Source organism: Mauremys reevesii, linkage group 16, assembly GCF_016161935.1.
Source record: "Mauremys reevesii isolate NIE-2019 linkage group 16, ASM1616193v1, whole genome shotgun sequence".
Taxonomy (NCBI): domain Eukaryota; kingdom Metazoa; phylum Chordata; order Testudines; family Geoemydidae; genus Mauremys; species Mauremys reevesii.
Window position 1 is genome coordinate 12,207,368 of NC_052638.1, and position 27,385 is coordinate 12,234,752.

At 40.2% G+C, this 27,385-nt stretch overlaps 1 protein-coding gene across 3 annotated transcripts in view; it reads right to left on the minus strand.

Annotated features, from left to right (window-relative positions):
- The window catches only part of SMPD3 (sphingomyelin phosphodiesterase 3), a 263,658-nt gene that overhangs the window by 53,564 nt on the left and 182,709 nt on the right, over nt 1–27,385 (minus strand). For all 3 annotated transcript variants that reach the window (XM_039502790.1, XM_039502788.1, XM_039502789.1), the window contains exon 3: nt 9,961–11,586. In XM_039502790.1, coding sequence (XP_039358724.1) covers nt 9,961–11,304 — 1,344 coding nt within the window. In that variant the 5' untranslated portion in view covers nt 11,305–11,586. The remainder of the gene's footprint in view (nt 1–9,960; nt 11,587–27,385) is intronic.

Consider the following 27,385-nt stretch of genomic DNA (forward strand, 5'->3'; position numbering starts at 1 on the left):
TAAATTTCTTTATGAACCCATAGGAATTTCGATTCCTAAAGTAATGAACAGATTTACTTGTAAATTCTCAGAAATTCATTCTGTACTCAGACTCTTCAGAGTAAGTGCTGTAGTTTTAGTGAGGATACATTATATTTTTCATACATTCCCAAAAGAAGAGTTTTAATCTCTACTTCAGGTGCACAGCACAACACATCCTTAATTATGGATTTACTACTACTATCTCTATAATAGATGATAGGACAACCAATAGCTCTGAATGCAGCTGATTCTATTCCAAGTCTGCTCTGAAATGCACTTTTTAGCATTTGTCACTCCCTGGAAGTTTCTTTTAGCGGATCAAAGAGGAGTTCCTTGAATCACCCTCTAGGGAGAGATTTTCTTTTTACATTAGTAATTTGAATAGCTTTTACTTTGATAAAGTTTCTTCACTCTCCATCACCAGACAGACTCCCTGTTTCAACAGCACATTCAGCAAATCCGTATGTTTTGTAGAACAGTAAGCGGTAATGTGATTACAGATACCTAAGTTACCATCGTTTAGTTTTATTTGTATGATTGATTTGGCAAACTTTCTGCATGAAGTGTGGAACATTCATTAGGTGCTTGTACTTGCAGTGAGTTATGGAAATTATTCTCTTATTGCCCTATGTTAAAAGCTCACAAAGTGTAGTTCACTGTGTTAGGGGTTGTACAAACACATCATAGTAGATGGTCTCTAGGTTTACTTGGCCCTGCCTCAATGTGGGGGAGGGAGGGGGAAGGAGGCTGGACTAGTGACCTCTTGAGGTCCCTTCCAGCCTTACATTTCTATGAACCAGATGGTGCTTGATCTTCAAGGAAACTATACTCCTTTTCTATATGTCATGCTGCTGCTACTACTAAACAATTAGTAAGCACTGTGGATGAAAGCTCCATTAACTATTTGATTGAAATTGCACACAACTGGAGCCTCCTTTTCAAATAAACTTCCCACTTCAGAGAGTTCTGAATTAAGATTAGGAGGTGGCATACTTTTCCCACTCAAATGCAGGGCAAAATGCCATAGAACACACTGCGCAATGAGAAAAACTATGGGTGCACGTACACTTCAATAAAAGACCCGCAGCACAGCCGCAGTTTGTCTGAGTCAGTTGACTTGGGTTCAGGGGTGTTATAAAATTGCAGTGTAGACCAGGGGTCGGCAACCTTTCAGAAGTGCTGTGCCGAATCTTCATTTATTCGCTCTCATTTAAAGTTTCGCGTGCCAGTAATACATTCAAACATTTTTAGAAGGTCTCTTTCTATAAATCTATAATATATAACTAAAGTATTGTTGTATGTAAAGTAAATAAGGTTTTTAAAATGTTTAAGAAGGTTCATTTAAAATTAAATTAAAATGCAGAGCCCCCCGGACCGGTGGCCAGGACCCGGGCAGTGTGAGTGCCACTGAAAATCAGCTCGTGTGCCACCTTCGGCATGTGTGCCACAGGTTGCCTACCCCTAGTGTAGACAGTCAGGCTTGGGCTGGTAAAAATAAAAACACATACAGTAGAACCCTGTACTTCCAATGCTCACACAGGAGTATGGGAAATTGACGCTTCAGCACAGGCAGCGGGGCTCCCACAGTCAGATTTCATTTTAGTTGTGAAAAAATGCAGATTTTTATGTTTTTTGATTGAAGAAGTTTGAGGTTTTTGATCATGGAAAACTAGGATCGCTGATGAGAACTCACAAATATTTTCTTGTCCTTGTCCTATCAGCAAAAACATTGATTTATAAAGAACGGGCCACTGTCAACAGAGAAATATACAAATTTCTGAGTTTATCTAAACCATTAGATAAACTGGTTTATTTTAAGCCATTTTTCTGTTCTGTGCAATAACATTGTATTTGTAAGCATCTATGAAGTAGACAAAAATACATAGTAACAGAGGGCATGATGTATTCTGTAGCATGTTACTTGTAAGTAAAGATGTCCACATACCAGGACACCTCACTACAGCACTGTGCTATTCTTTGTTCAGAAGGGGAGAGATACAGGGTGTTAATATTCGCCAGAATGTATTAAAGTGAGATGGGGAACTAACAGCCTATTGAGATCCCCAACCTGTACTGGGGTAGGAAAGAAGCTGAGGTCATATATCACATCACAGTGCAGACAAAAAAAATATCAAAAATCAGAACCCAGCTTGGAAGAGCATTGGAGTTTCAGTGGCAGGAAAGTGGACAAATTTTATGGCACACACTCTTGGGTGGAACAAGTGGATGAGACAAAGTCCATACTTAAAAGAGGTTGTGAGTAAGACCTCACCTTCTGACAAACACAGTGCACTGTTTGTTCAGAATAAAAACTGTTTGATTTTTTTCCTTACCTAGTGGAGATAGTATCATAATTTTTATATAAAAGAGAATGTGTTAAGTTATTCTTCAGCTGAGTGTAGAACACAAAAAAGTGTGTGCCTGTGTGTGAATGTACTCATGTTAAAGCAAAGTTCATGACTACCATGTACGTGCACAAGCTCCTGCTTGTATTCACTTTCATCCAATCAGGAGGCAATCTGGCTTATCAGACAGCATCCTGAGCACAGACGAGCAAGTGTGCCAGTCATACTTTGCAAAGATATCTCATTCCTTTTTGGAGTGAAACAGCATTAAAGGCTATGACAAGAAATGTAAAATCTGCAAAACAGAGTCCAAGGTTGTGTCCTGAGGGAGTTATAAACAAATGGGGAACTCTGTGCTAGAACACAGTGTCACCAAATCCAAGGCAGAGTCTCGCAAAGCCCAAGTTGTCAGAGTATGAAAATGGATTGGTTTTGCAGCGTGTTTGGTAACTTTTTGTCATTAGTCTTCAGTGGCAGCAGAGACCAGTTGATTTAATGCATTACAAATTAAACTGTCGCTTAGATGTGAGTAGAAATTTTTTCTCCGAGATCTCTCTTATTATGTACCAAAGGGATCCTCATGTTTGAGATGGAGAACACTGCTGGAGGTTCAAGGGTACAAGGTGCTGGGTTGACAGTTCTGAAGACTTATGTTCTCCATTTATCCATAGAACAGGGAGAATACAGGGAGCAACAGCCCCTCACTGCCTTGCTAAACATCGATTTCATCAGTAAACATCGATTTCAGCTCACACATTGAAATAAAAAAAAAATTCCAACAGTAAAAGTCGGTGACTCGGTGCAACACCTTGCGCCTGCAGTGATCAGATGTCACCGACCTTGCAGCAGTGCAGAGAATGCTCTGCAGCCCTGCGGTTATGGGAGGGAGGGAAGGACCAGTATTGTGACAATGGAGCTGCAGATGGCTCCTTGCACAGCCACAAGGCCAGTGACACTGGATTCCTATAGGCACAGGGTGTGTGGAAGGCTGCAGTCTTGGCAGGGCAGAGCAGAGACCCTGAGCCAGGGACATAAGAAGGCCAAACCCCAGCCGTGTGGGAGGCCATCCCACTGCTGAATGGCTCCTGCCCGGGGATGGAGCCGTTCAAGTGGGGAGGTCTCCTCAGTGACCGGAGGCTCATCTTCCTCTTACTCCTCGCAATCCTGGCTACTGGTCTCTGCTCTGCCCCACCAGGACTGCAGCCTTCCCTACACCTTGCACCTGCTGGGATCAAGTGTCATCAGCCCTGCAGCAGCACCAGAGTGACCAGACAGCAAGTGTGAAAAATCAGGACAGAGGGTGCGGGGTAATAGGAGCCTATATAAGAAAAAGCCCCAAATATCAGGACTGTCCCTATAAAATCGGAACATCCGATCACCCTAGGCAGCAGAGGGAGCCCTTTGCCGCTCTGCTGTCACCAGCCCAGCGTCCAGCTGAGCCGCGACCAGCCGACCCCGCCCGCAGTCATGCCGCGGCAGGTCCGCTGCTCCCGCTGCCTCGGGGCACCTCCGGGCATGATTTGCTTGGGGCCATTGCCCTGGCTGTCACGGCCCTGCTCATTTACTCCCAGCCAAGAGTGCTGGAGCCCACCCTGGGCAGGAACTGTTCAGAAGTGGGGTGGCCTCCCCTGCAGCCCAGAGCTTGTTTTCCTCCTTGCAACCCTGGCCCAGGGTCTCTGCTCTGCTGGCCCAGGACTACAGTTTCCCCTGCACATTCTGCCCTGGTGTCTTCGGCCCCGCTGCCCCACAGGGAGTCCCCTGCAGCCCTGCTATCAGTGCTGACTAGCCCTAATCCCAATTCTACCTCCTCAATTTCCCACAACTTTAAAAGTAATTAAAAATCAGGGGGAAAAAATAAAAAAAATCAGTATCAATTGTCAAAATTTGAAAAATAATAAAAATTGAGTTCTGCCAAGCCTAAAATGCCTTAATCTTGACCTGGAGATATCATCTTCTACAGAGGAGAAATTAGTTCAAGCTTCCATGCCAAATCCATGGTCTAGCTCATGAAATTGCCAGCCAAAGTGCCAAGGAGGATGATGGCTTCTGTGATGGACTATAAAATCCACCTTTACACAGACGTATAAAATCCCCTTTACACAGGCCCATGAAAAGTGGTCAGCTGGCATCAAGTCAGCCACCACTGATCAAGGCTAGGTTTGAACCAATGTTAAAAGGCTTTGGATTCCATTTTTCTCTCTCTCTAGTCCTGGCTCTGCCACTGACCTACTATGTTACCTTGAATATGTCACATCAGCTTTTTGTGCCTCAATTTCTTCTTCTGCAAATTAGAGATAAGGATACAGACCTTCCTTTGTAAAGTGCTTTGAGATCTATGGATGAAAAGCACTAGGTAAGAGCTTGAGTGTTTTACAGATATTACTAATGATACTTCAGATAGCTATAGCCCCAGATAAACTATATTGTTTGTCTACACAAATCTCTCAAAATCCAGAACTTCACAATCGACGGCAGGGTAATCCTAATTTATAACAGAGCTCTCTCTTCACTGGAAAAAAGGGCCTATTTCAAAGATGCAAGTGTGTGAAATGTAGAGAACTTTTTGGTGAAATAGCTTCAAGTTGTAATGCAAAATTTCAACCCTCACATTTCAAATAGTTTTGAATTTAATTTGAATTTAATCTAGCTTCTTGCTGCATTTGCTCCATAGCAGGGGACAGATGGTACCAATAAAATAAGACACACACCCATACCCTCCTTTCCCCTGTGCACATTCTTCTGATTTTGGAAGCTAGCTTTTTTTCTGAGATTCTGCAAGTTTAAGGGTTTGTCATCATGATGGTGGAAACTGTATGTGATTAAATACGTGACCCCATGACACTCACCCCAATCAACTCTTCTTCCCCACCCATTCTCCGCCCTCTTCCCCCTAGTATGAAGGGCATTCCTCTTTTACCTTGAGAGTTGTGGTACAGGAGAGGTAAGGGGAAGATTCTGAAGTACTACTCTGTTTTTGAAAGAGATAGCTTTCCTCTTCCTAAAATGGCAGAATGTTCTCCTTTCCACATGAGGCAGCCAGAATATAATCACACAATCCTGCAATATGCCAGCCTGCATAAAGAGTAATTTTAACTCCATCCCTGACATTAGAATGGAGAGCAGCTAGGCTCTTCCTCAACAAGACTACATGAACTCATGCTGAGATAAACCCTTAATTTAAATCAGATTAGGTTGGATATGGTCCAAAACAATGTGGGAATAACTACCAGTAAATGAAAACCTTAATCTGGAAACTAGTGACATCCAGTTCCAGTCACTGGCTCCCAAATGTTTATGGATAATCAAAACAGGCTCTAAAGCATGTACTTTGTGAGAAGATAGATGAGGACTGCTTGGGAACAGATTTGCAAAATGAGCATGTGGGAAACAGCAAGTTGAAGAGGGGTTCCAGGGAGCATTTGGAGGCCGAGAATGAAGAATGAGATGAGACTAAGAAGAGCCAGATGATGAAGCATGTAAAAGTAGTGCAGAATAGGAATATCAGACACCTTGCGTTTTGTCAGGGACATTTTCCATGTTATAACCCTTATACATCACACAATGTTCCAGCTTGAAGGAAATAGGCAGCTGATTAGCTCATGGCCACATGGCTCCCCCATGGTCAAGGGAGCTCAGATGTTGCTCTCCTGTATTACTCTTAAGCATGGTCACCATATTTTCTGTGAAATAGTTAATTTGAAAAGACATCTTTCAGGTGTGGCAAAAAACAATATCTTACAATCAGATAGATTTTATGCTGATGATGTGATGATTAACTTAGTGCTCCCTTGATTAATGTACTGGCACTTGGATGACTTTTAGGAACAGAGTTCTATTGAAAATTACCGATTGGCCTCTCCTCACATGTAGTCTAAGTAAGCTTTTATTAAAGGCACAGTTGTCTCGCCTATGAAATCTCATCACTATTGTTCCAAACACAACAAAATGAATTATGTCACTTTGTGATAAGAGCTCTAGAGCTTTACAACACCAATGATCCTCCAGGGTATGTTCCACTGAATGGTATTTGCTTCCTGCAGGAAATAGACTTCCCAGCTGCAGAGATGTCTGCAGGACTATATGTTCGGTACAGATGCAGACATCTCCATATAAACCCTTATCTAAAGCCCATTGAAATCATTGGAGATTCCTGCTAACTTCAGTGGTCTTTGGCTCAGACCCATAATATCCAAGCCCCTCATTTGCTGTAGGTTATTGTTTCAGTAATACATCAACTCTGCTGTTTGCAAAGTGTTAAAAACTTCTTTTACTAAACAAGTAAGTTGTGTCAACACTAAACTACATAGATCATCCTGCATCTTCTCATGAAAGAAAATGACCTGTGACCACTTAATGTACAATGCAAACTGAAAAGCATTTCATAGCACAGAGTACACGTAATTCAGAATAAAAACATTTGGGGGAATAAAATACAACAACATGTCAGAATCACACAGGCATGAGACAAATATTGTTTTCAGGCTGGGTCTGAGACCTGTACCAGTTTAAGTGATCTTGGCCCTTTATAGTAAATTGGTCCCTCATCCTCTGCTAAACTGTGACTTTAAGAACTTGAATAAATAATTAAGTCTATCATCCCAATGGTATCTGGAAAAGAGGCTTAATTTTCTGCAAGGGGGAACGGAAATACTTCTGACTTCCTAGCAGGGTAACAAATCAATGACGCAGCAATGGGCAGCTGAAAGCAGATTGCTTTTAATCTCTTAATCCTTAATATATGCACAAATTGAAGTGGAATCATTGTGACCTGAGTAGTTTCCATATTGTAGAGAGTTTATGCTCATTTTATGTATTCCGCTCTGAATGATTAGAGAACAAACTTTAGCTATGTTTATCAATAAAAAAGACCCTAGGCTACAAAATTCAGATCCAAAATGTCAACCTCATTAACTCATGGTGTACAGACCTAGGATTTGGGTTCTGTAATATATATAAGGAATGATACATGATTACAGATTATATATGTATGTGTATGTTTGCTTATCTTCTAATTCCCATATTTAAAGGTTCTGATTTGATTGTTATTAGGGTTTACCAAAACATTCTATCAGCTATCCATCCACCTGTAGACCTTATAGACAAAATTACAGGCACACTGTTGTTCATCACTTGCATTGAACCTTATTAAACTGTACTTTCAGTCTCTTATTCTTAATGACTACTGCAACAATGGATTTTGAACAATCTAAGGTGCATTTTTGCAAGAAAAATGTATCTGCTTTGAGCACCTGAAACATTTTATTTGTAAATGAAACCTTGGACTTAAATTATTGGAGAAATAATACTTAAACTGGAGGTATGTGTGGCACTCTGTACCTCAAAGCAGCACCCTGGAACCCCCATATTCACCACCGTCACATAATCTGTTTTGTACAAAGTATGCCTTGTGAGGTATCATTTTAAAGTTCTTGATCTGTTGAACTTTAATATCCTGTTAGATTGTATGTTCTATCATTGTATGTGAAGTCATGATGTTTTGCACTGTGTGTGTTACTGAAATATGTTTGACGTTGGGAACACCCACAACCAGCCTTTCAGGTACAACAATGGAGTAGCCCAATGTGCTCATGGTCCATTAAAGGGAATCCAGACTCCCAACAACCATCCCAGAAGACTTCTCAGAGAGATCATATAGATTATGGAGGCTGCTTGACCAGTGGGGGTGGATCTCCATGTTACAAGCATAGATCTTTCCAGCAAGCTGGAAGAAACTATCAAGAGGGGAAGTGACATTATGACTTGGCCTCACTCTCCCCACAACTCAACACCTGGAAACATGTCTGGACGACAAAGACTTTGATCTGGGGAGGGTGGTCCTGGGCTGGAGGAGAGTTCCAGCCTGAGTACTGAAGATCTGTGACCTGTTTATACTATCAGGGTGAGACACTGCTCGATTCAAATCCTGTTTAGTTTACAGAACTCAGATAGCAAATTTACTTTTATTTCTTAGGTAACCAACCTTGATCTCTATACGTACTACTTATAATCACTTAAAATCTCCCTTTCTGTAGTTTATACATTGATTTATATTTTACCTAAAACAGTGTGTTTTGGTTGAAGTGCATGGGAAGTCTCAGCTCAGTTTACAAAGGCTAGTGTGTCTCCTCTCCACATCGAGGAAGGGTCAGACTGGGTAATGAACTTACACTGGTCAGGCTTCTGTCCAGGGCAAGGTAGTACAGTTCTGGGGTGCAAGGCTGGGGAACTGGGGGGAATTGGCTGAAGCCTTCTATTGTTGGTTCATGAGTGGTTAGGAGAAGCATTTGTACAACTCAGTTGGGTGTGTCCCTGCCTGTGGATGTCTGCGTAAGTGCAGTACCTGCCAGAGGCTTGTAGCTTGCCAACAGCATCACAGTTTAAGAGGGAGCCCAGGTTGGTGGGGCAGAGGACTCAGTGGTCCCGCAGTCCAGGCTGCCACCTGGGAAAACCCCTGGGAAAACCAAAGGCCAGAACCTGAAATCTAATACTCCTGGGGATTTTTGGATATGTTTAGATTAGAAACCCTGGATCTGAGCCTAGCCCTACAGTTTTGGTTCTTGGTCAAATCCAAAATGAGAACGGGTCTGGTTTCTAGTTTCCAGTGAGATATACAGCCAATCTCATGAGAATTCAACACAATGTGTTGCCAGTCTTGCAAAACCAGCTCAGTTCATGGAGATGTCTAGTATCTGCCTCCTCTGACCTTGACAAGCACAACTCTTTACTTCAAATCATATATTCTCACAACCATCATCTTATTTAAATTAATTGTCCTAAGAAAATGAAAAAAAACCATAATGCTCCCAAACTTCTGAAGTGGAAAATAGAACGAGCAGCTGCACTCTGAGTGTAGAAAATCGTCCTACCAAAGAGAAGCATCTCAGACCTGCTCTTCAAAGATTGGTGAATTTTACAAGACAACCCTCTTGAATGATCACTACGTGAAACAGGCTCCCCAGACTTTTTGGTCCACTTGTTCTGCACTTGGTACTCACCACTGTCCTACACTACGTCTTTCACTCTGCATGAACTATCGTAATTTTCAGTGCCAAACATTTTCCTTTTGGTTTTGCTTACTTCTTTATCACCTGTCACCTCACACAATAGGAGAGGCATCATTACACGCTAAAAAGACAGTTCACATATCTCTTGAAATAATTTTAGTTTTTGTTTTGTTCTGAGGCTGCCTATCCCTCAAACATCCCCAATTTCCTCTGTAAACACACAGCACGAGTGAATTTGTTAGCGTCATTGTCCTTCACCTCTTAATGTGTCTCTCTTGAGGCTTATTTAACGCATACATGTTTTAATAAAAGATTTCTTCAAAATGAGAGCAAAATCCCAAGAGAACAGCTTGATACTTTGACACCCTTAAATCTGAACTCAAACCCTAGCCCCAAATCTTCAACGTTTCATGCATGTCTATCACCTTAGTACATTCCCTAAGCCACAAATTCTAGCCTAAATGTAATCCAGCTCTGAACACTGCTTCTCTGACCCATCTCTAACAGAGTTTATTGACCAGCAATACAGTGGATTTATAACCAAGCATGTACTAGAGACAGTTATGGGTTTAAAAAAGAAAGGGCCTTACCTTGAGAAACAAGGCTCCCTTGGAAGCCAAGGAGTCCGTTCCTTTTCCATTGGGGTAACAGTGATAGGCAGCATCCATAATTGGGTAGCGGCTGGCAAAAAGCAGGCCACTGTTAACAAACTTAAAGCTACAGCAGCCATGGCAGCCATAGACCCCAACATCATATAGAATGTATTCAAAATAGTGATGGAGCTGCTGTTTCAACTTCTCTGCTGCTCTTTTGTCAAACACTTCCTGCAAGCACAGGAAGTCCAAGTTGGCAGGGAAGAAAGCAGAGATCTCATGGTCAAAGATTTCATCCATATGCTTCTTTTTCCTCACAGAGGTCTTCTTCATGACCGAGGCTTTGTAAAGGAGCTTGTTGTTGATGTTACTTTGGTCCACTGTGCCATCTCCAATGCGAACCTTAACCAGGGACTCTCGCGAGGCAGTGTAGCTGTCTAAACTCCCAGAATCTCCTTCTTTCTGTTTATGGTTGGGTATTTGACCCTTTGGGCTCTCTCTTTCACCTTCCAAGGAGTGTTCTGCTGGGCTACTGATATTAGCCTGGCCACTAATGGCATCCGCTTCTGTGTCTGAAATGTGGCCATTATCCTCCCCACTTATGCGCACGATACATGTGTTGTTGTCCTCTCCCTCATTTAGTTCCCCTCCAGCTTTAGCATCTCTGCTATCCTCACTGTTATTTGAGCCAGAATTGTCTCCCTTGTACTCCATAGATGATGTCCTTTTGATGCCTACACTGACAGCACGATTAGTGCTATCTCCAACTTGGGGAGACACCAAGCTGCTGAAACTGGCTGCACTGATGGATGTGTTAGTGGGGGAATCTATATATATTTTTATCTGTGGTCTGCTTGCCCCATTTCTGATTCTCCGCCCAATTTCTCTAGCCCGTGCCTGTGTGTTGAACACATTGTTAAATCTTGCCAGAGAGTCTGGTAGCAGACAAACATTGGCACTACCAAAGCAGAAGCTTTTCCCATTGCCTGCAGCTTTCCATTCAGTAAGCAGTGTAGCGCCATTGGCCTGGCTCTTGTCTCCTAGCCTGGAGTAGATATATGGCCTTCTAGCTGACTGGAGAGGTGACCATAACAAGAAGCCAATCAGGGCAAAAGGAAGAGATGCCACCAGCAGTGCCAAGTAGATGGGAGTGGTAATAATAATGCAGAGTGCTTGAAAGTAGCACGGATCATCTGCCCTTTGACGTTTCTCATAGGTGGTAGGAACAAAGGAGGCCACAAGCCTGTCTGCAAACCAATAACATGGGAAAATCAGGCCCCAGGAAAAGGAATGCAGAACTGATAGAAAGCTGTTGGGAAATGGGGAAGTGTATAAAACCATTGCAACTCAGTTATGACAACACTTCAGGGACTACTACATGATGTCACCGTCAACCATCCATCAGAACACTGGGGTGGAGGTCAGGGAAAAATCGTCCAGCCAACAGTTTGGGTTTCCAAGTGTAGTAAACACGTATCACCTTAAGAGCACCATTTCACTTTGTCAAGTAAGAGGGAAACAAGGCCACTGTCTCTCTGTCTTTTTGGCACCTATATTCTTCAGAGGAGGTCATTGCTCACTGCAAGGTACCATAATGAATCTCAGATGGGGCAGATGAAAAACCTGTAGAGACAAAAAAGTAAAAATATACTTAATATTTACGCAAGGTCTGAAGCATGTTTTTCCCCCACTCACACCAGTTTTTCTTCTAAGTCAATGGTTATTTTCCTTTTGGTTGTTGTCATTTCATTTTAAATGGCAATGTGACTGTCTGCTAAACATTGGGTGATATCTTCTTTCAGCTATTTGAAGTAAATCTGCAGTAACTCCATTCACTTGTACCTCTTAACCTGGCCCATTCAATGCAAATGAGCTTACGGTTGCCATGAAAATTATAACACTGAATTCTCTGCTGTTGCAAATTTGAAGTCTTAACCTGAGTACAACATTAGCAGGTTTTTTTGAATTTTATAATGTCTCTCTCTTTGAAGGCTGCACTGTTATTTAAATCAAATATATCTACAGCTCATCAAATTCCATTCGCCAGTTATTTGTAGGTAGTTCTAAAACAGTATTATATTTAGCATCTTATCACTTAAGTTAATCAGTCTTGGAGTGACATAAAAGTCCTTGGATGAACAAGAAGAGATTTATGTGATGTGGGTTTGAAGGCAAAGGCACATTGTGATAAAGGGCTGAGAACAATTTGATGCTTGTTTACCAAAACAAAAAAGTCTTAGCTATGCTGTTCTCTAAAATTTGCATTAGGGAAGCAACAATTATGGCAACTCCACTCTGCTCAAACGGAGAAACAGGGGAGTTAACCAACAGGAGGACAGCAGTGAAGACAGGAAAAGGTAGGTAATCAGTACAGCCATGATAAAGGAGCATGAAACCTGAAATAAAAGAGTAAGCGTGAATAAAAGGATTTTATATTCTTCACCTTAGGCTGAATAAATTCAAATCAGTGTCTTTGTCAACACTGCTAGTAAGACTATGGAGTGACAAGTGTTTATTACTTTTTGGAATAAAATTCCCTTCTAGAATTGATTTCTATAATTCTAAACCTAGAATTTCTACAGTATTAAGCCATGCTGACTAAAGGCATACCAAATGAGAAAGAGCAGGGATATAGTGAGCTATGCTACAATGTTCATTTCTTTCCTTTTATACTTGGGGAGGGGACAAGATGAGGATTGCAAGAGAATATGGTCACAGTTAATATTTGAGGCTGGATGACTGATGACTACTTGGGCACTGACAGTGAATTTAAGTGGTTTAGTGCATATTTAGGTCTTATAAGGGCCAGAAACTAATGGGCATTTCTATTAAATGTGTTATAGCAAGCAAAACAACTATATAGCAAGAATAAGTCTAGCTATTGAGAGAGTGAACATGTGCAGAAGCTTGAGTTAGACACTGCACTGATATATTATTAGCAGAAAAACACATTCTCAATTTTCTTTCACTATGTAAATTTCCCTCCCTTTGGACCAAGCTCTTAGTATTGATTTATGTTGCCATCGCTACCACATTTCTTTGCTATGTTTAACATGAAGTACGAGACTGCAGCCTAAGAGTCTCCTGTACAGGTCAACAGTAATAAAAACAAGACAGTTATCATTTGTGGTTTCAATAGTTCTCCCTCTTTCCCAGCCATGTTATCTGTTTAAAAGGGATGAGAAATTCTTCCCTAGTTCTAGGTTTTCTTTCCATTGTGATAAAACCTTCACATTCCATTTCTACAACCGAAGACTTGAAACAATGATTATTAAGGTGAACTGGAATTCCTCTCCACACAAAACTATCATCGGCAATGAGCCTGTTTTGTTCTGGGAAGTGCAAACAAAAATCTAAATTACCAAGTCATAAGGCTGAGGTTTTTTTTCTATATGACAATGCCTTGTAAAATCCAACCACCACATTAAAGAGGAAATTTAAGTTCCTCCCAAAAATTACATTTCAGCCCTACTCCTTCTTCCACGCAGGTAAAAGGCTGAACTTCCATTGACTTCAGCGACAGTAAAGGAGGATCTGAGGATGTGGAACATTCCCTATTATTTTAATTAAAAAATGGATGTCTAGAGTGCTTGGTTTGGAGGATGTGATAAGATTCACTTTTGCAAATCTTTGTCTGATCCTTCTCTGGAGCAAAGAGGTTAGAAGGCTATGCATCAGATCTGAATCTGTTTCTAGATTCCCTGGGACTACAGGTTAAAGTTTTAGCATCAGCAAAGTTATTCAACCTTTTGAAGGAAGATGAACTGAGTTTCTTGCACAGTTTTTACTGTGTGGAGGTCAGATGGATGAGACCAAGTCAATCCCGATTCAGAAATGCACTTAAGCACATGCTTAAGCTCCTATTAACTTAAATGGGACTTCACCACATGCTTAAATGCTTTGTTGAATAAGATGCCTGAAAGATGAAGTTCTTGTCTGTTTTATGTGAACAGTAAAGATCCCATGAGAGTGTTCATAAAAGCAGGGTTTGCCCTTCAACCAAAATTCCATCAGCTTGAATCTCCTCTCATTTACACTAGTGGAATAACTATTTAAGTCAATGGTAATACATCAGCAAAAAAAATAGTGTAGAGAGGAGAATCTGGCCCACCATCAATGCTCCACACAAGTACAGATATGGCGACACTAGGAAGAGGGTTCAAATGAAAAATTAAAAAGAGTCCCTTTCCCTAAATAGCTGACACTAAAGTCTCTTTGAGAAGAGTCATATTCTCCCCATCACTCAAAAGCTAACCACACCCTTTGCTAATATCAGGAGGCCAACATTATTCACTGGAGTTTCAGTGAGCCCTAAAGTCGCTCAGTTCTCTGGGCTGATGGAAGTGCTCCAGCCTCTCAGAATCTGACTGCGAAGTGTCAATTTTTTTTAAATCAGTTCAACACATTTTTCATAATATTATAAACAACATAAAATCAGTTACTCAGTTTAAAGAAAAGTCTTATTTTTCAAGTGTCAAGCAACTGACTTACTATTTACCATCTAACTGTTGTTGGGACTTTGGGGTGGTGCTGATGGAGAAAAACTAATACATTTGCTCTCCTGAATTTTTCCAAAAGATTTTAGGGCTTTTAAAATAATGTAATGAGACTACACAGAAAGGAGTCTTTCCAGTCTTGCATGTACAAATCAAAGTAACTTAAACCCCATCAAATTATGTAATTATCCAGTAGACCAGAAGATGTGTGAAGAACCCTCTCTAATCTACTGGGTACTTAAAATGTTTTTTTTTAAATCCCTGCCTAATTACATAATTACCCAGTAGGCCTGAAAGGCTCTAATCTGCAACAGTCTCCTGGGTAAATAACACACAATTGTTTGGGGCATGGGAAGAGAGGGTGGAACATGGATTTATATTCCAGTTTTCTGTCTAACAAACAATATGTAAGATTTTGGTGGGACTGATTCTGTTCTGCACTAGAAGCTCAATTTGAATTTAATATTTCCTCTCTTTTCTACCTCTTTAAAAATACCATACCAAACAAATAGAACTATGATAGAGACATAATTTATCACATCAATTTTCCTTGGACAAAAGCATCCTTAAATAGATCATGGCCGATCCAATGGCTCCCAGGGGCACATATGATTCCTGGTGTCAGTTTTGTAAATAATATAGTCAACACCTACTGAATGACGAGACACAGAAAAGCTAACTAGAGTAGGCCTTCACACACTCAATGCAAGTCTCTTATGGATTTAAGGGTCAATAAACTGCATATTAAGTATTCAAGTGAACCATAATATGATCATTGAAAATGACTTCAGAGTCAATTATACAAGCATAAAGACCTCTTGCATTCCACATGATCTCAATATGCTGTTGTATAGCTATTTAAAAAAAAAGAGATGTGTACAAAAATATTGTTGACTATGACTTCTGACGGCAAAAGCAAATCAATTCCGAGGTAGGGCTGACACTGTTTTAATAACATTTAGCAAGAATGTAGAACTTTGTAAACAGTAAGGGCCTACCTACTGCACACAAACATACAGAAGGACTGAGAACAAACTAGCCCTAACTAAAAATACCTCTCACAATACCCCTGGGGCAGTAAAATATCCCCATTTTACAGAAACTAAGAGAGAAGTTAAGTGATTTCCCTGCCAGACAATCAGTGGCAGAGCCAGGAACAGATCCCAGATCTCTGACTTTCAGTCCTGTATTTTAGCCTCCCCCCATCACTTCCAAGATGCACAAAAAGCAAATGAACGAACAGAACAAAAGAAGGGAAGAGATGTGAAATTTGTGCCACTCCAGCTCTCTGTGATGCTAAGAAGGAAAGGGCTCTGTATGTGTCAGCGGCAGTTTGTGGTTTTGAAAACATGAACAATGACGTCAGTAATATCTCTCCTAAAGCAGTGGTTTAAATGGAACCTGAGGCTAAGTGCATAATTCCTCATGTTGAAGGATATTACTTGGTAATCCAATGCTTTATTCACAGGGGTTGGAGGGATTAAGGGAGAACTGAAGATCGTGCAATGAAACATGTTCTTATAGCATACAGAAGGAAAACAGCAGTTGTCTTTAGTTGTTTACTAAATGTTTGAAGTCTTAAAAAAAATTATTTTTTAAATCTGCTGGTGTGGAAGTTCTTGGTTGAAATGATAGCAAGGCATCTGGTTAAAAGATTTCAACTAAAGATTTTTAGAATTAGTATTTTCTGTTATCTAAAGTGCCCCAAAAAGTGCACTAAAGATAAGGTGAGGTAATATCTTTTATTGGACCAACTTCTCTTGGTGAGAGAGACAAGCTCTAGTGGTTCCTTGGATTGTTTACTTGCACGTCTTATTAAATTAACAATAGATGCACCTATTAAAAATTAAATTAAAAATTCCCTATCTACTTGCATAGTGATTTGATGAAGAGTTAGGAGCTTCAGAAATTTTTACTGTAAGTGATTTGGGAGCATAAGTCCCATTTTCAAAAGCACCTAAGTGACTTAGAAAGTTACATCAAATTGGCTTACAGTGAGTTTAGTTTCTGAACTGCCTTTTTTGAAAATGGGACTTAAGCTACTGAACTAAATGGTCCACCAGTTTGATCCACTATGGCAGGTCCTATGTGAGACATCTTTACCACAAAGAGAAGCATCGTCTGTAACCACAATACCATTTAAGGTTTCTGAATTACCATTCTACAATCAAATTTGCATGACTGTAAAGGGTAGAATTTTAAAAAGCTCTCAAATCAATGAAATTTAAGCTCCTAAGCAACTTGGGAGCAGTGTTCCCTCTAATTTTTCCCACCCATGTGTGGAATGAATTTTGTTATTCACGTGGCAGGGTGGGACCGAGGCACTTGGAGTGTGGGAGGGGGCTCGGGGCTGGGGCAGAGGGTTGCGGTGCAGGAGGGTGAGGGTTCTGGCTCGGGGTGTGGGCTCTGGGGTGGAGCTGGGGATGAAGGATTTAGGGTACAGTTGGGCTCCCTGTGGCTCCGGTGGGGAAAGAGGAATCCCCCATCCAGCTCTCTCCCCCCACAGCAGCACCTGGGCTGGGGGGAGGGGGGGCCTCTCCCCTGGCTGCGACAGGGACACTTGTCCCCTGGCGAGCAGGTCCAGGCCAGGCTGGTTCGGGGCCAGGGGAGGGGTGCCTGTCCCCCAGCTGCAGCAGGTCCGGGACTGCCTGGTCAGTGCCAGGGGAGGGGCGCTGCAGCAGATCTGGAGCTTGGGAAGAGGCATCTTTCCCTGCTACAGCCCTGTGCACCTGCACGGAGCTTAGTAGGCAGCTGCACGGCCATACAGCTTAGAGGGAACTTAGCTTGGGAACTTTTGAAAAATTTACTCTTAGAATCTATTCATTAACTTATAACAGAGTTTGAATACAGAATGATAAACTTAGAGACCTTAAATGGTGTTATTGTTATAGACAATGCGTCTCTCTGTGGTGAAGCTGACTCACCCAAAACTGCCATACTGGATCAGACAAGTGGTCCATCTAGTCCCATAGCCTATCTCTGACTATGGCCAGTGCTGGCTGCTTCAGAATTGTGCTCAAGAACCCCTGCAATAGGCAGTTATGATATAACCTGCCCCCAGGTAAAGTTTCCTCCAAATTAGAGTTGTGAAAATAACTGATCTTTTGATTCACTAGCTGTTACAAAAAATTGAAAAAACTCTCATTGTTTTGGATTGACCCAAAATAAAATAAAAATAAAAAATGTTTCATTGAACCAAAAATTTTAAAAAAAATTTGTTTCCAGTCTAACTAAAAACATTTTGGTTCAGCTTTTTAAGATGTTATTTTTTTTTAAACTTAAACTAAGTACATTTCCAAACAAAAATAATTTTGAATAAAAAAAATTAAATGTTTTGTTTCCAGACTGTTAAAATGACATATTTTGATTTTTTTGACTGAAACAATTCAGCGGATTCAACACAAATTCACAAAATGTTTTGATTATCCAAATATGCATTTTTCAGTAAAAAAAGTTTTGGATGAAAAATTTTGTTCAGCTGTACCTCTATTAATTAGAGGTACTAAGCTCTGTTTATAATAGAGGTTGATGTATGCCCTGAAGCATGAGGATTTATCTTTTACTTCCAGAATTCATCTTTATCAGGCAGGGAGAATAGAAGTTCCCAATCTACCTTCTGTATATATTACTTTTATCACAGAATCATAGGACTCAAAAGGTCATCTAGTCCAGTCCCCTGGACTTATGGCACGACTAAATATTATCTACACCATCTCTGACAGGTGTTTGTCTACATCACTGGTAGGCAACCTGCAGCCCATCAGGGTAATCCGCTGGCGAGCCACGAGACAGTTTGTTTACACTGACCGTCTGCAGGCACGGCCGCCCACAGCTCCCAGTTCCAGAGCACTTGCAAACCCTCTCAGCTTAGTATCATCTGCAAACTTTATAAAAGTATACTGTTTGCCATTATCTTAATCAGTGGTTCCCAGACTTTTTCCGCTGCTTGTGCAGGGAAAGCCCCTGGCGGGCCAGGCTGGTTTGTTTACCTGCCGTGTCCACAGGTTTGGCCAATCGCGGCTCCCAGTGGCCCTGGTTCGCTGCTCCAGGACAATGGGAGCTGCTGGAAGCGGTGCGGGCCGAGGGATATTGAACAGAACTGGACCCAGAACTGATCCCTGTAGGAGTCCACTCAATATGACCTGTCAGCTTGACTGTGAACCACTGATAACTACTCTTTGGGAACGGTTTTCCAACCAGTTATGCACCCACCTTACAGTAGTTCCATCTAGGTTGTATTTCCCTAGTTTGTTTATGAGAAGGTCATGCAAAACAATATCAAAAGCCTTGCTAAAGTCAAGATATACCACAGCTACTGCTTCTCCTCTATCTACAAGGCTTGTTACTTTGTCAAAGAAAGCTATCAGATTGATTGGACATGATTTGTTCTTGACAAATCCATGCTGACTGTTATTCTTATCATGTCTCCTCTTATTCGTCTCCTCTCTAAACAGTCCCAATCTTTTCAATGTCTTCACATGAGGAGTTTTTCATACCTACAGTCTTTTGCCACCTATCTCAGAACCCCAGGTATTTCTGCTATGTCCTTTGTGAGACAGAGTGACTGGAACTGAACACAGTATTCCAGGGAGGGTGTATTATTAATTTGCATAATGACATTTTTGATATTGTCCATGACACTCCTCATGCACCCTAACAGTTTGTTTGCTTTTTTGATTGCTGCTGCACATTGAGCAGATGTCTTCATTGAACTGTCCACAGTGAAGGGATACAGTGATCAGATAAATGCATTGGTAAAGGATTTGAAGAAGGTATTTGTTAAAGGAGTGGAAATGGGGGGTGGCGGATCTGGGCTCCTATGACTGGCATGGCAGGGAGTCAATCCCTCTCCTTTATAGCTCACCTTAACCCTCATTTGAAGGGGGGATAGTAAGGTCCAAGTAGCAGGGACCAGGATGGCAAAGGAGGAAGGCTGACAGAAGACCCCCAGGTATATACTGAAATGATCATGCACTGTACACTTTTACCTTCACAGTACACTCCCAGACAGTTAATAATAAAGTTGCAGCCTAATTAAACCACATCCAGGTTCTCCTGTCCTTCTGGCATAGCCAGTTAATGATGCTCAGGTCTTTTTCCTGAATTGTTACTGTTAATTGAATTATCTGACAAAATTATATATATTTTTATTTTTCCTTAGTATAATACTTGTATTTTGCTAATGATTCATTAGTGATGAGAGTTTCTAACATGTAAATAAAGAGAAAATCTTAACAGAATCAATTAGTCTTAATTATTTGCTCAGCTGTATTGTGTATGCCACATTATACCTCAGTTGTATTGGTACTATTTCATTGTTCACAGGTTTAAAACGGGTGAGGGGAAAAAAAGCACATCTCTGAAATATTTCAGTAAATACTACCTGGATTTTTTTAGAGAACATGTGTTAATTCTAGACAAAGAGTTTCTTCTTCTTAACCCCTATGGGGGGCCAGCCAAGCAAAATTGAAGTGAGTTGCATGATATTGTGACATGGCACAGGAGGTCACAATGCCACTCGCTCAAATTTGGCTCCCTCCCCAGATCCACGCAGCACTTTGACCCCATCGCTGGAGCTGGGTTGCAGTGCCTGGAATGGGGAGCTAAACCCAGCCAGCCCCATATGACAGGAGCCACTTCAATCAGCACAGGGCAAGGGGGTTTGTAGGTCAAAGCAGGACAGTCCTGCGAAAACTGGGGCTGCTGGAAGTTTTGCATATGCATTACACTGGTAGAAGTCTCCAAACAATAGGCTGTGACACTTTCTCAAAGACAAGGTCACAAGTATCTTTTATAATGGAAAGTGTTGAGCACCCTAAAGATAGGGGTTGCTACTTTAAATCATTACAGACCCAAAATTTTTACTGAAATCCTGTTGTCCTATATGAGAACATGACAAGGTGATGCAGCTCTAGGCAGTCATTGTAGATATACTGTGGGAGAATTTCAAAAGCACTCTGCTCCCACTGAAGTCAATGAGAGTTTTACAGCTTTTGCAAGTTCTACCCACCAACTACTCCCGGATATGAATCCCCACAGGGTCTACGGCACATGGTATTGAAATAAAAGCATTACTGACGTAGATGAATAAAGCCGCATACAGTCTAACTAAGGATTTGTTACACAGAGAGGAAGGAGTGTTGTTACAGACTTGAATTTTCATGTGAATCTGGCACATTTTTCTATGATCTTTTAAAATGAACTAATCAAACAGTGCCATACACTCTGCAACCTTTTATAAGAACAAAAAGGTATATAGTACTTGGGCTGGAATTTTCAAAGGCGCCTAAAGGAGTCAGGCACATCACTACTACTCAATTTGTATAAGAACTGGGCACCTAACTCCCTTTGGCACAGCCTTGGTAGTTCAGGGTATTTGGAATGGGATACGAAACATAGTTGATAGGGGTAACTGTCCAACTCTGTTACAGTCAGATCAGTAGGATGAGAAAGTTACCTTCTGTTGGCTACTTAGCAGCTTATATAACATGAGTTGGCGGTTGCAGTTGTGTTCACTCAACACAGCATTTGGTTTTAATTGACATCCTTCCTGTCTCCCTCAGCAGAGAAACTAAGCACTGAATTGGCATGGAACCTAAGCTACTCTCTCACATCTAGAGGTGGGTTTCTCTATTTCAGGGTTGAGACCTTATGGTGGTCAAAAGGGTGACGCTTGCACTGAGCTTTGCCTCTTGTGTGGATAGACAGGAAACTACCACCATCTCCAGAGTTCTCAATCAGGTATTTTTACCAGTCCCAAATTCTCTACGAATTCTCAGACCAAAAAAAACTCAAACCCTATATCGAACTGGAGTTAAGGTTGAAAATACATATCACTAACTTTAAATGATAGACTGTAGTAATTAACCAGAATACAAGTATTGTATATCCAGGAAATTAAGAGTTAAGATTAGATTTAAAATCCAAACATGTTAATATATGAAAATGCATGTTTATAAGACAAATAATGGGAGCTTGCTGAAAAATGGGATACATTTTTCATTAAAATTGTCACTCTATTTTCAATCAAAATTGCTAAAAATGTTTGACCAGCCCTGCAAGGAGCCTTAGTTCTGCTCTGTTGCAAAAGATTTATTTTAAATTTTCTGGGAATTTATTTCTGTACTGAAAGTGCTGTAAATTTGGAGATGATACACTATATCATTCAGTCATAAGAGATTTAACCATTGCTTTAAATGTAAAGTTCAGCTCTAACAATGGAATCACAACCTACAATTGTATCTTGTGCCCAAATGGAGCCCTATTGATTTAATTGGGGTCTGTCCATGCAAATTAGGTTGCAGATTTAGGATCATAACAAAAAAGATGGAAGCATGTTTCCAGGTAAAAGAACTGTGCAATGTCATTTTTTATTCTTTTGCAAACTGTCTCATGAAACCTGAATAAATGTCACAAATGAGCTACATGCATTGCTTTAGAAAACTATTAATTCTCATTTGGCTGGGGACACAACCTTGAACACAGGTGCATTTGGACAATGCATGAGAACAAACATATCACTTGTTTGGGTTGTGGTATTCCTTGGAGAGCTCTGCATGACTGCCATACAAGAAAGAGAAAGGATAGAAGCATTTTCTCAGACACTAGAATGAGTAGCTGATAAGGTGTCAAAAATAACTTTAATTTAGCATTATCTGTAGAACTTCACAGAGTGCAGTATGGCAGAGAATGGAGGCTCTCAGTTATCCTCATTGCTGAAAGAAGAATTTTGGCCATTAATTTTACTAAAGTCCTCTGCCCTATCAATGGACCCTCCAAATGGAAGTGCCTCAAAAATGCAAGCCCCAAGTTATGTGGACATGAAAACAGACATGCACACTCAATTATTTTAGTGATGTATGAAGACCAGGGATACATACTTCATTATTAAAACCCTTATTTTGTGGGTGATCTCATTACACTTTTTCTTCCATGTGAAGTCTTTATGGGATGTCACCCAGGCTGTTCTTTAATCAGTTGAAACATTATGATTGAGTGATGTAGGATACTCCTCTCTCAGCCCCAAGAGATGGATATGCTTCTACCACAGTACTCCCAAACCCTTTCGCCCTGAAGAGCAAGAGATTGGGACTGTGATGCAAACTTCTGACTCCTGCATAGCAGTGTAGAGCATATACTCTTAGGCCAGAGAGCTCAGTGAATGGCTTTTGTTAATGTGTGTTTTATTAATGATGAGTGCAGTTTTGTAAGGCATTTTGAAAAGATAGTGTCAAATTTGCAAAAATGGCCTATAATTTTGCATTATCCAAGTTTGTGTGTGCCCCAGGAATTTGTACAAACAACCTGAGCAGTTAGACATCTGCCATCTGGAAACCTGCATGTTAGGGTGTGCAGTTCTATACAAACTGAGGAGGCAAAAAATAAAAACAAACAAACAAAAAAAATCCAAAGCTACCTCTGCTCATATATTATGCTGTTGCACATAATGTGCCTCTCAGATTCTCAGAATGCTCCTGTAACAGCGCATTGCAATAAATCTTAAGAAAGTTCTCGCAGTCTCCTAGACTGGCAAGTGATGGAAGTAAGACTCCATAACATATTTCTGCCAAGTGTGGAAAAACAGCAGGCATACAACTAGGGGTTTCAAGGGAGACTTGCTATTGGGCAGGACTTGGAAAAATCTCATCCACCCACTTGCTGATCTCATTGAATACCTGAAAAGTAGAACAATCTTTATTTTGAGTCCTTATTTGGTGCAGAGTTGTAGAAGGTCAACCACAGCATGCAAGCGTGTGAATCTGTGCTACTAAGCTCTGTTTATACAATAGAACTGGAATGGGCTCTATTTACAAAATCATTTTTGGTCTGGTTTAGCCTCCTATTTCATAGGAGCTTGTGTAACTCAATAATGGCCAAATAAATCTGATCTTTGTGGACAGGTTGTTTAATTAATCTTAGTGAGGGAAAACAATATTAACTTTGGCTGCCAGAGCCAGAATTTGAGAGAAAACTTTTCCTATTCATATGTCAGCATCTCTGCTAAAACTGACAAAGAGGCCAGAATACAACATCTGCTACATACATTGTGTGGGGGTTTCCCATTAAGCAGCGAGGCTATTCGTTCTCATGTGACACCCATGACCTTCAAACTTCTCATTAGCCAACTATGGGTCAATTAGTGATCATTCTCCCTAGCACTGGTCTCTTTATGGCTGAACTGGTTCTTACCACCTGGTAACAAGTTACTGTAAGCTACAGTAAACACATGAGTCCTTGCTAATAAATAATAGTACTTCTATAGAGGTTCTCATCTACTGCTCTCGAAATACACAGGAGAAATTAATTACAATTATTCACATATGGAAATGCTGAAAGGCAGACAGGTTGTGACTTGGCCAACGTGTCACAAAGTCTGAGACAGAGCTGGTAAGGGAAATCAGGTATCCTGATTTCCACTCCCATATCCTATCCTGATCATGTTGCTTCTGAGCAGATAGAATTAATATTGTACTGTGGTGATCATAAAAGAGTCAGCACTTGCCAAAATGCACCATGTAGTGGTCAGGCTCAGAAACAGGATGTATTGAGACTCTTTCAAGATACTCTGGTATCCACTGCTTGCATCCGAAGAAGTGGGTATTCACCCACGAAAGCTCATGCTGCAAAACAACTGTTAGTCTATAAGGTGCCACAGGATTCTTTGCTGCTTCAAGATACTCTGTCTTCATAAGAGTTGCAGTCCTCATGACAGATTTCCAAAGAAATATCCAACCATTGAAATTCTCATCTAAACCAAAATTTCTGAGATTCACCAAACACAGCTCACTGCATCCTCAACCAGTTTAATCTGACCTTCCTTAAATAAGGAATTTAAGCAAGATTAGGGTACTACTTCTTGCATCATGGTGTTTCAAATCTGTTCCAGGTTCTATCAGAAATGTTTTTTGTTTTGTTTTTAAACCCACTCCATCACTATAACATTGTTAGACTGGACTGTTTTAATTCTTTCATATCCATATATGCAACAGAGCAGATATAAAAAGATATATAGCATAATAGGATTTTTATATTCAGTCTAGTTAACCTGTACTTTGGCTGGGGGAACAGGGATTTCTTGACATCTTTAAACAAGCTATGGCTGAATTTTGCTCAGATTTTACTAAATATTTTCCTCTTAAACGCTGGTGCCTACAATATTTGATAGATAATCCCATCTGATTTTGATCAAGAGAGACTGGAATCACAAAGTTTGGATCAGAATCCAGGTCAGAACTTTCCCAAAGTTAGCAGGATTCTAGAGCCACGGTTAAGAGGCTGGGGCTTAGTGTAGTGATGAGGCACTGCTAGACAGTTTGGAACAGGAAGTGGCTCATAAAACGTGTGACATTCACATGGGTTCCGATCCAAGGGTTTGATAAAGACCCATTTCTAGTCTTTCATACATACAAAGGGGGTAATTAGCATTTGCATATGCAGCTGTCCATTCAATTCCCCCATCATAATGAAATTCTTTGACATGCTATCTGGCATCAGCTTTGCTCTCAATTATTTACTTTTTATTCATGCTCCCAAAAGAGCATCCTTGAACAGTCTTTCCAGGCTCTCACATTACAGGAAAAAATGGCTGATCGCAACATACTCCTACTTGCTCTAAAGTTAAACTTCTTTTTCAGTTTTAAGCATAATAACTTTAGTTTTTCAAAAGACAAAAATCAGTATCAATAAAATCTGTTCCTCTCCTTTAGGAATCCAGTTTAGAAATCCTGAAAAATTACAAAATATATGTTCCGTATGATCGGAAGGCTTTAGTGCTTTAGTATAGGAAGCACTGCTCAATAATAAAACATCTTTGGAAATGTATTAACACTGGTTGACAAGAACCAGGTTTCTTGTCTATAGCCTATAACTCTTCTGTTCTTATTGTTTGCTAACAGATACTCGCTCATGTCAGAATGTCTCTAATTGCATTACAGTGCTGCCTTTCGGTCTCAAATTTCCAGAGATTCCTAGTCCATGTGCCCCATTGTGTTTATATATATCAATGGGTGGGCACATTTAGCACAACCAAATAGTAGTGAAACCGCAGAGGTATTTTTCTCATTTATAGCTGCTGGTGCCAGCCAGTCAAAATATTTTAAATCTTTGTATAAGAAAAGAAAGAATAAGAGCAATCTTGCTACTGCTTATGTCTGTTGTTTGAACAGTGATCCTTGTTTAAAAGAAAAACAGGCAAGCAAAACTGTGTCAGAGGCAGCCGTGTCATTATACCTCACTACATAATACAAAATAATGCATCAGTAAGAGACGTTTACTGGCATCTTAAATATAATATAAAGATTAATGAACAAGCAAACAATAAGCAACTATTCAGATAATCTGGTGTTGCATGTTAGAGTACAGAAAATGCACCTCGGTATTGTTATCAGCTGAAAATTAGATGTCTCAAAAGTTTCTGGAGGTTAAATTCTATATTTTTCTTAAATTTTGTCATTTTAATTGTCCTTCAGTTACACATGGTTATAACCATGAGTTAACCAATAGTTAAATTGACCAAAGTTCTATTTTTTCTTAATTCATGTTGCAACAGCTTTGAAAGTGTCAAATCTTCCATTTGTTCCAATGGCGAGGTGCATTTTCGGTCTCATTTTTTTTTCGGAACAGGTGTCCCCATCTAATGAACTATTGGCAAAATATCATACTCAGAGACAGCTGCAGAATAGATTTAGTAAAAAGTTATAGGATTTTTAAAAACTGTTTTGAAATATCATTTCTATAGGTCTATTAATTTTTGTGTGTATGTGTATTTATATACAAACGTACTCTTTCTAGAAAATATTTATTTAGCAATTTAAAATTAATAACTACAGTTTTCTTTTAGCATCATCATATGAAGATATAGTAGCACTGAACTGAAGATAAATATGGTTAATATTTAATACACTTGGTTTTTTAAATTTTACTGAGCCAACACTGTCAAATTCTTTCACTTGCAATTGAAAGTAAAATGTTTAACTAAACCCACAGTTGTTACATAAACAATTAGCAGAGGCTATGTGCCTAGCTAGAGTAGGAGATGAGTAAACAAATCAATCAAACTCAACAAATCAAAACAACACTGATTTTTAAGGTGTTGGAAATCTGCATCTTCATTTAGACTCGGGCTTATCTCCAATATGAACAGTATGGTCCTCACAGAACTTTTAGCATACAAACATCTCCCAGACCCCTATTTTCTCAGTTGTGGTTCTACTGCTATAATGATATTGAAGAGGATCCATTAGGAAAACAATATCTGGGCAAGACAATATCTTGGTAGTATTATTTAATTGAAAAAGTGATCATGGTGGATTAAAGTTTGATGATGATCAAAAGAGTGACTATGTAAAAATGGCACCTTTTTATTCAACAGGGCTGCTTTGTGTGTGTATATTCAGAGCCAGAGCAACTAAGTTTAATGTGATAAATTTTGTTTTTACTAATCAGTCCCTGCAGAGTCAGCACAGCTCTGGGAACTGAACTTGATTTATTTATTTATTTATTTTTGGCATGTGGATCATCAGTATAATCATTAACTAAGTAAAATGTACAGGGCCATTTGTGCGGCCCATTATCTTCAAATGGTACCCTCAGTACATCTGCAATCACCATGGAAGTTAATGGGGTTGCGCGGGTACAAAGGAGGGCAGCATTTGCCTGTAGAATCTTTATTATTTGTGACACATGAGCCATAAAGATAGCAGATTTTCAAATCCAGTGATGAGCTTGCAGTGTTGAAAGTTTTTACTTATAACTAAACAAATTCGATCTGGAAATCACCAGGCTGTGGTAAATGTGGGACCCCATATAATTTTTAAAGAGTCAATTTGTGTAGTGGAAATGCATCTCTAAAAGCATTAAGGAATCCTTGCAGATTCTTTATTGGGATAGATAGCTGTGCATGTCACATGCTCAACTCTGACATAAGA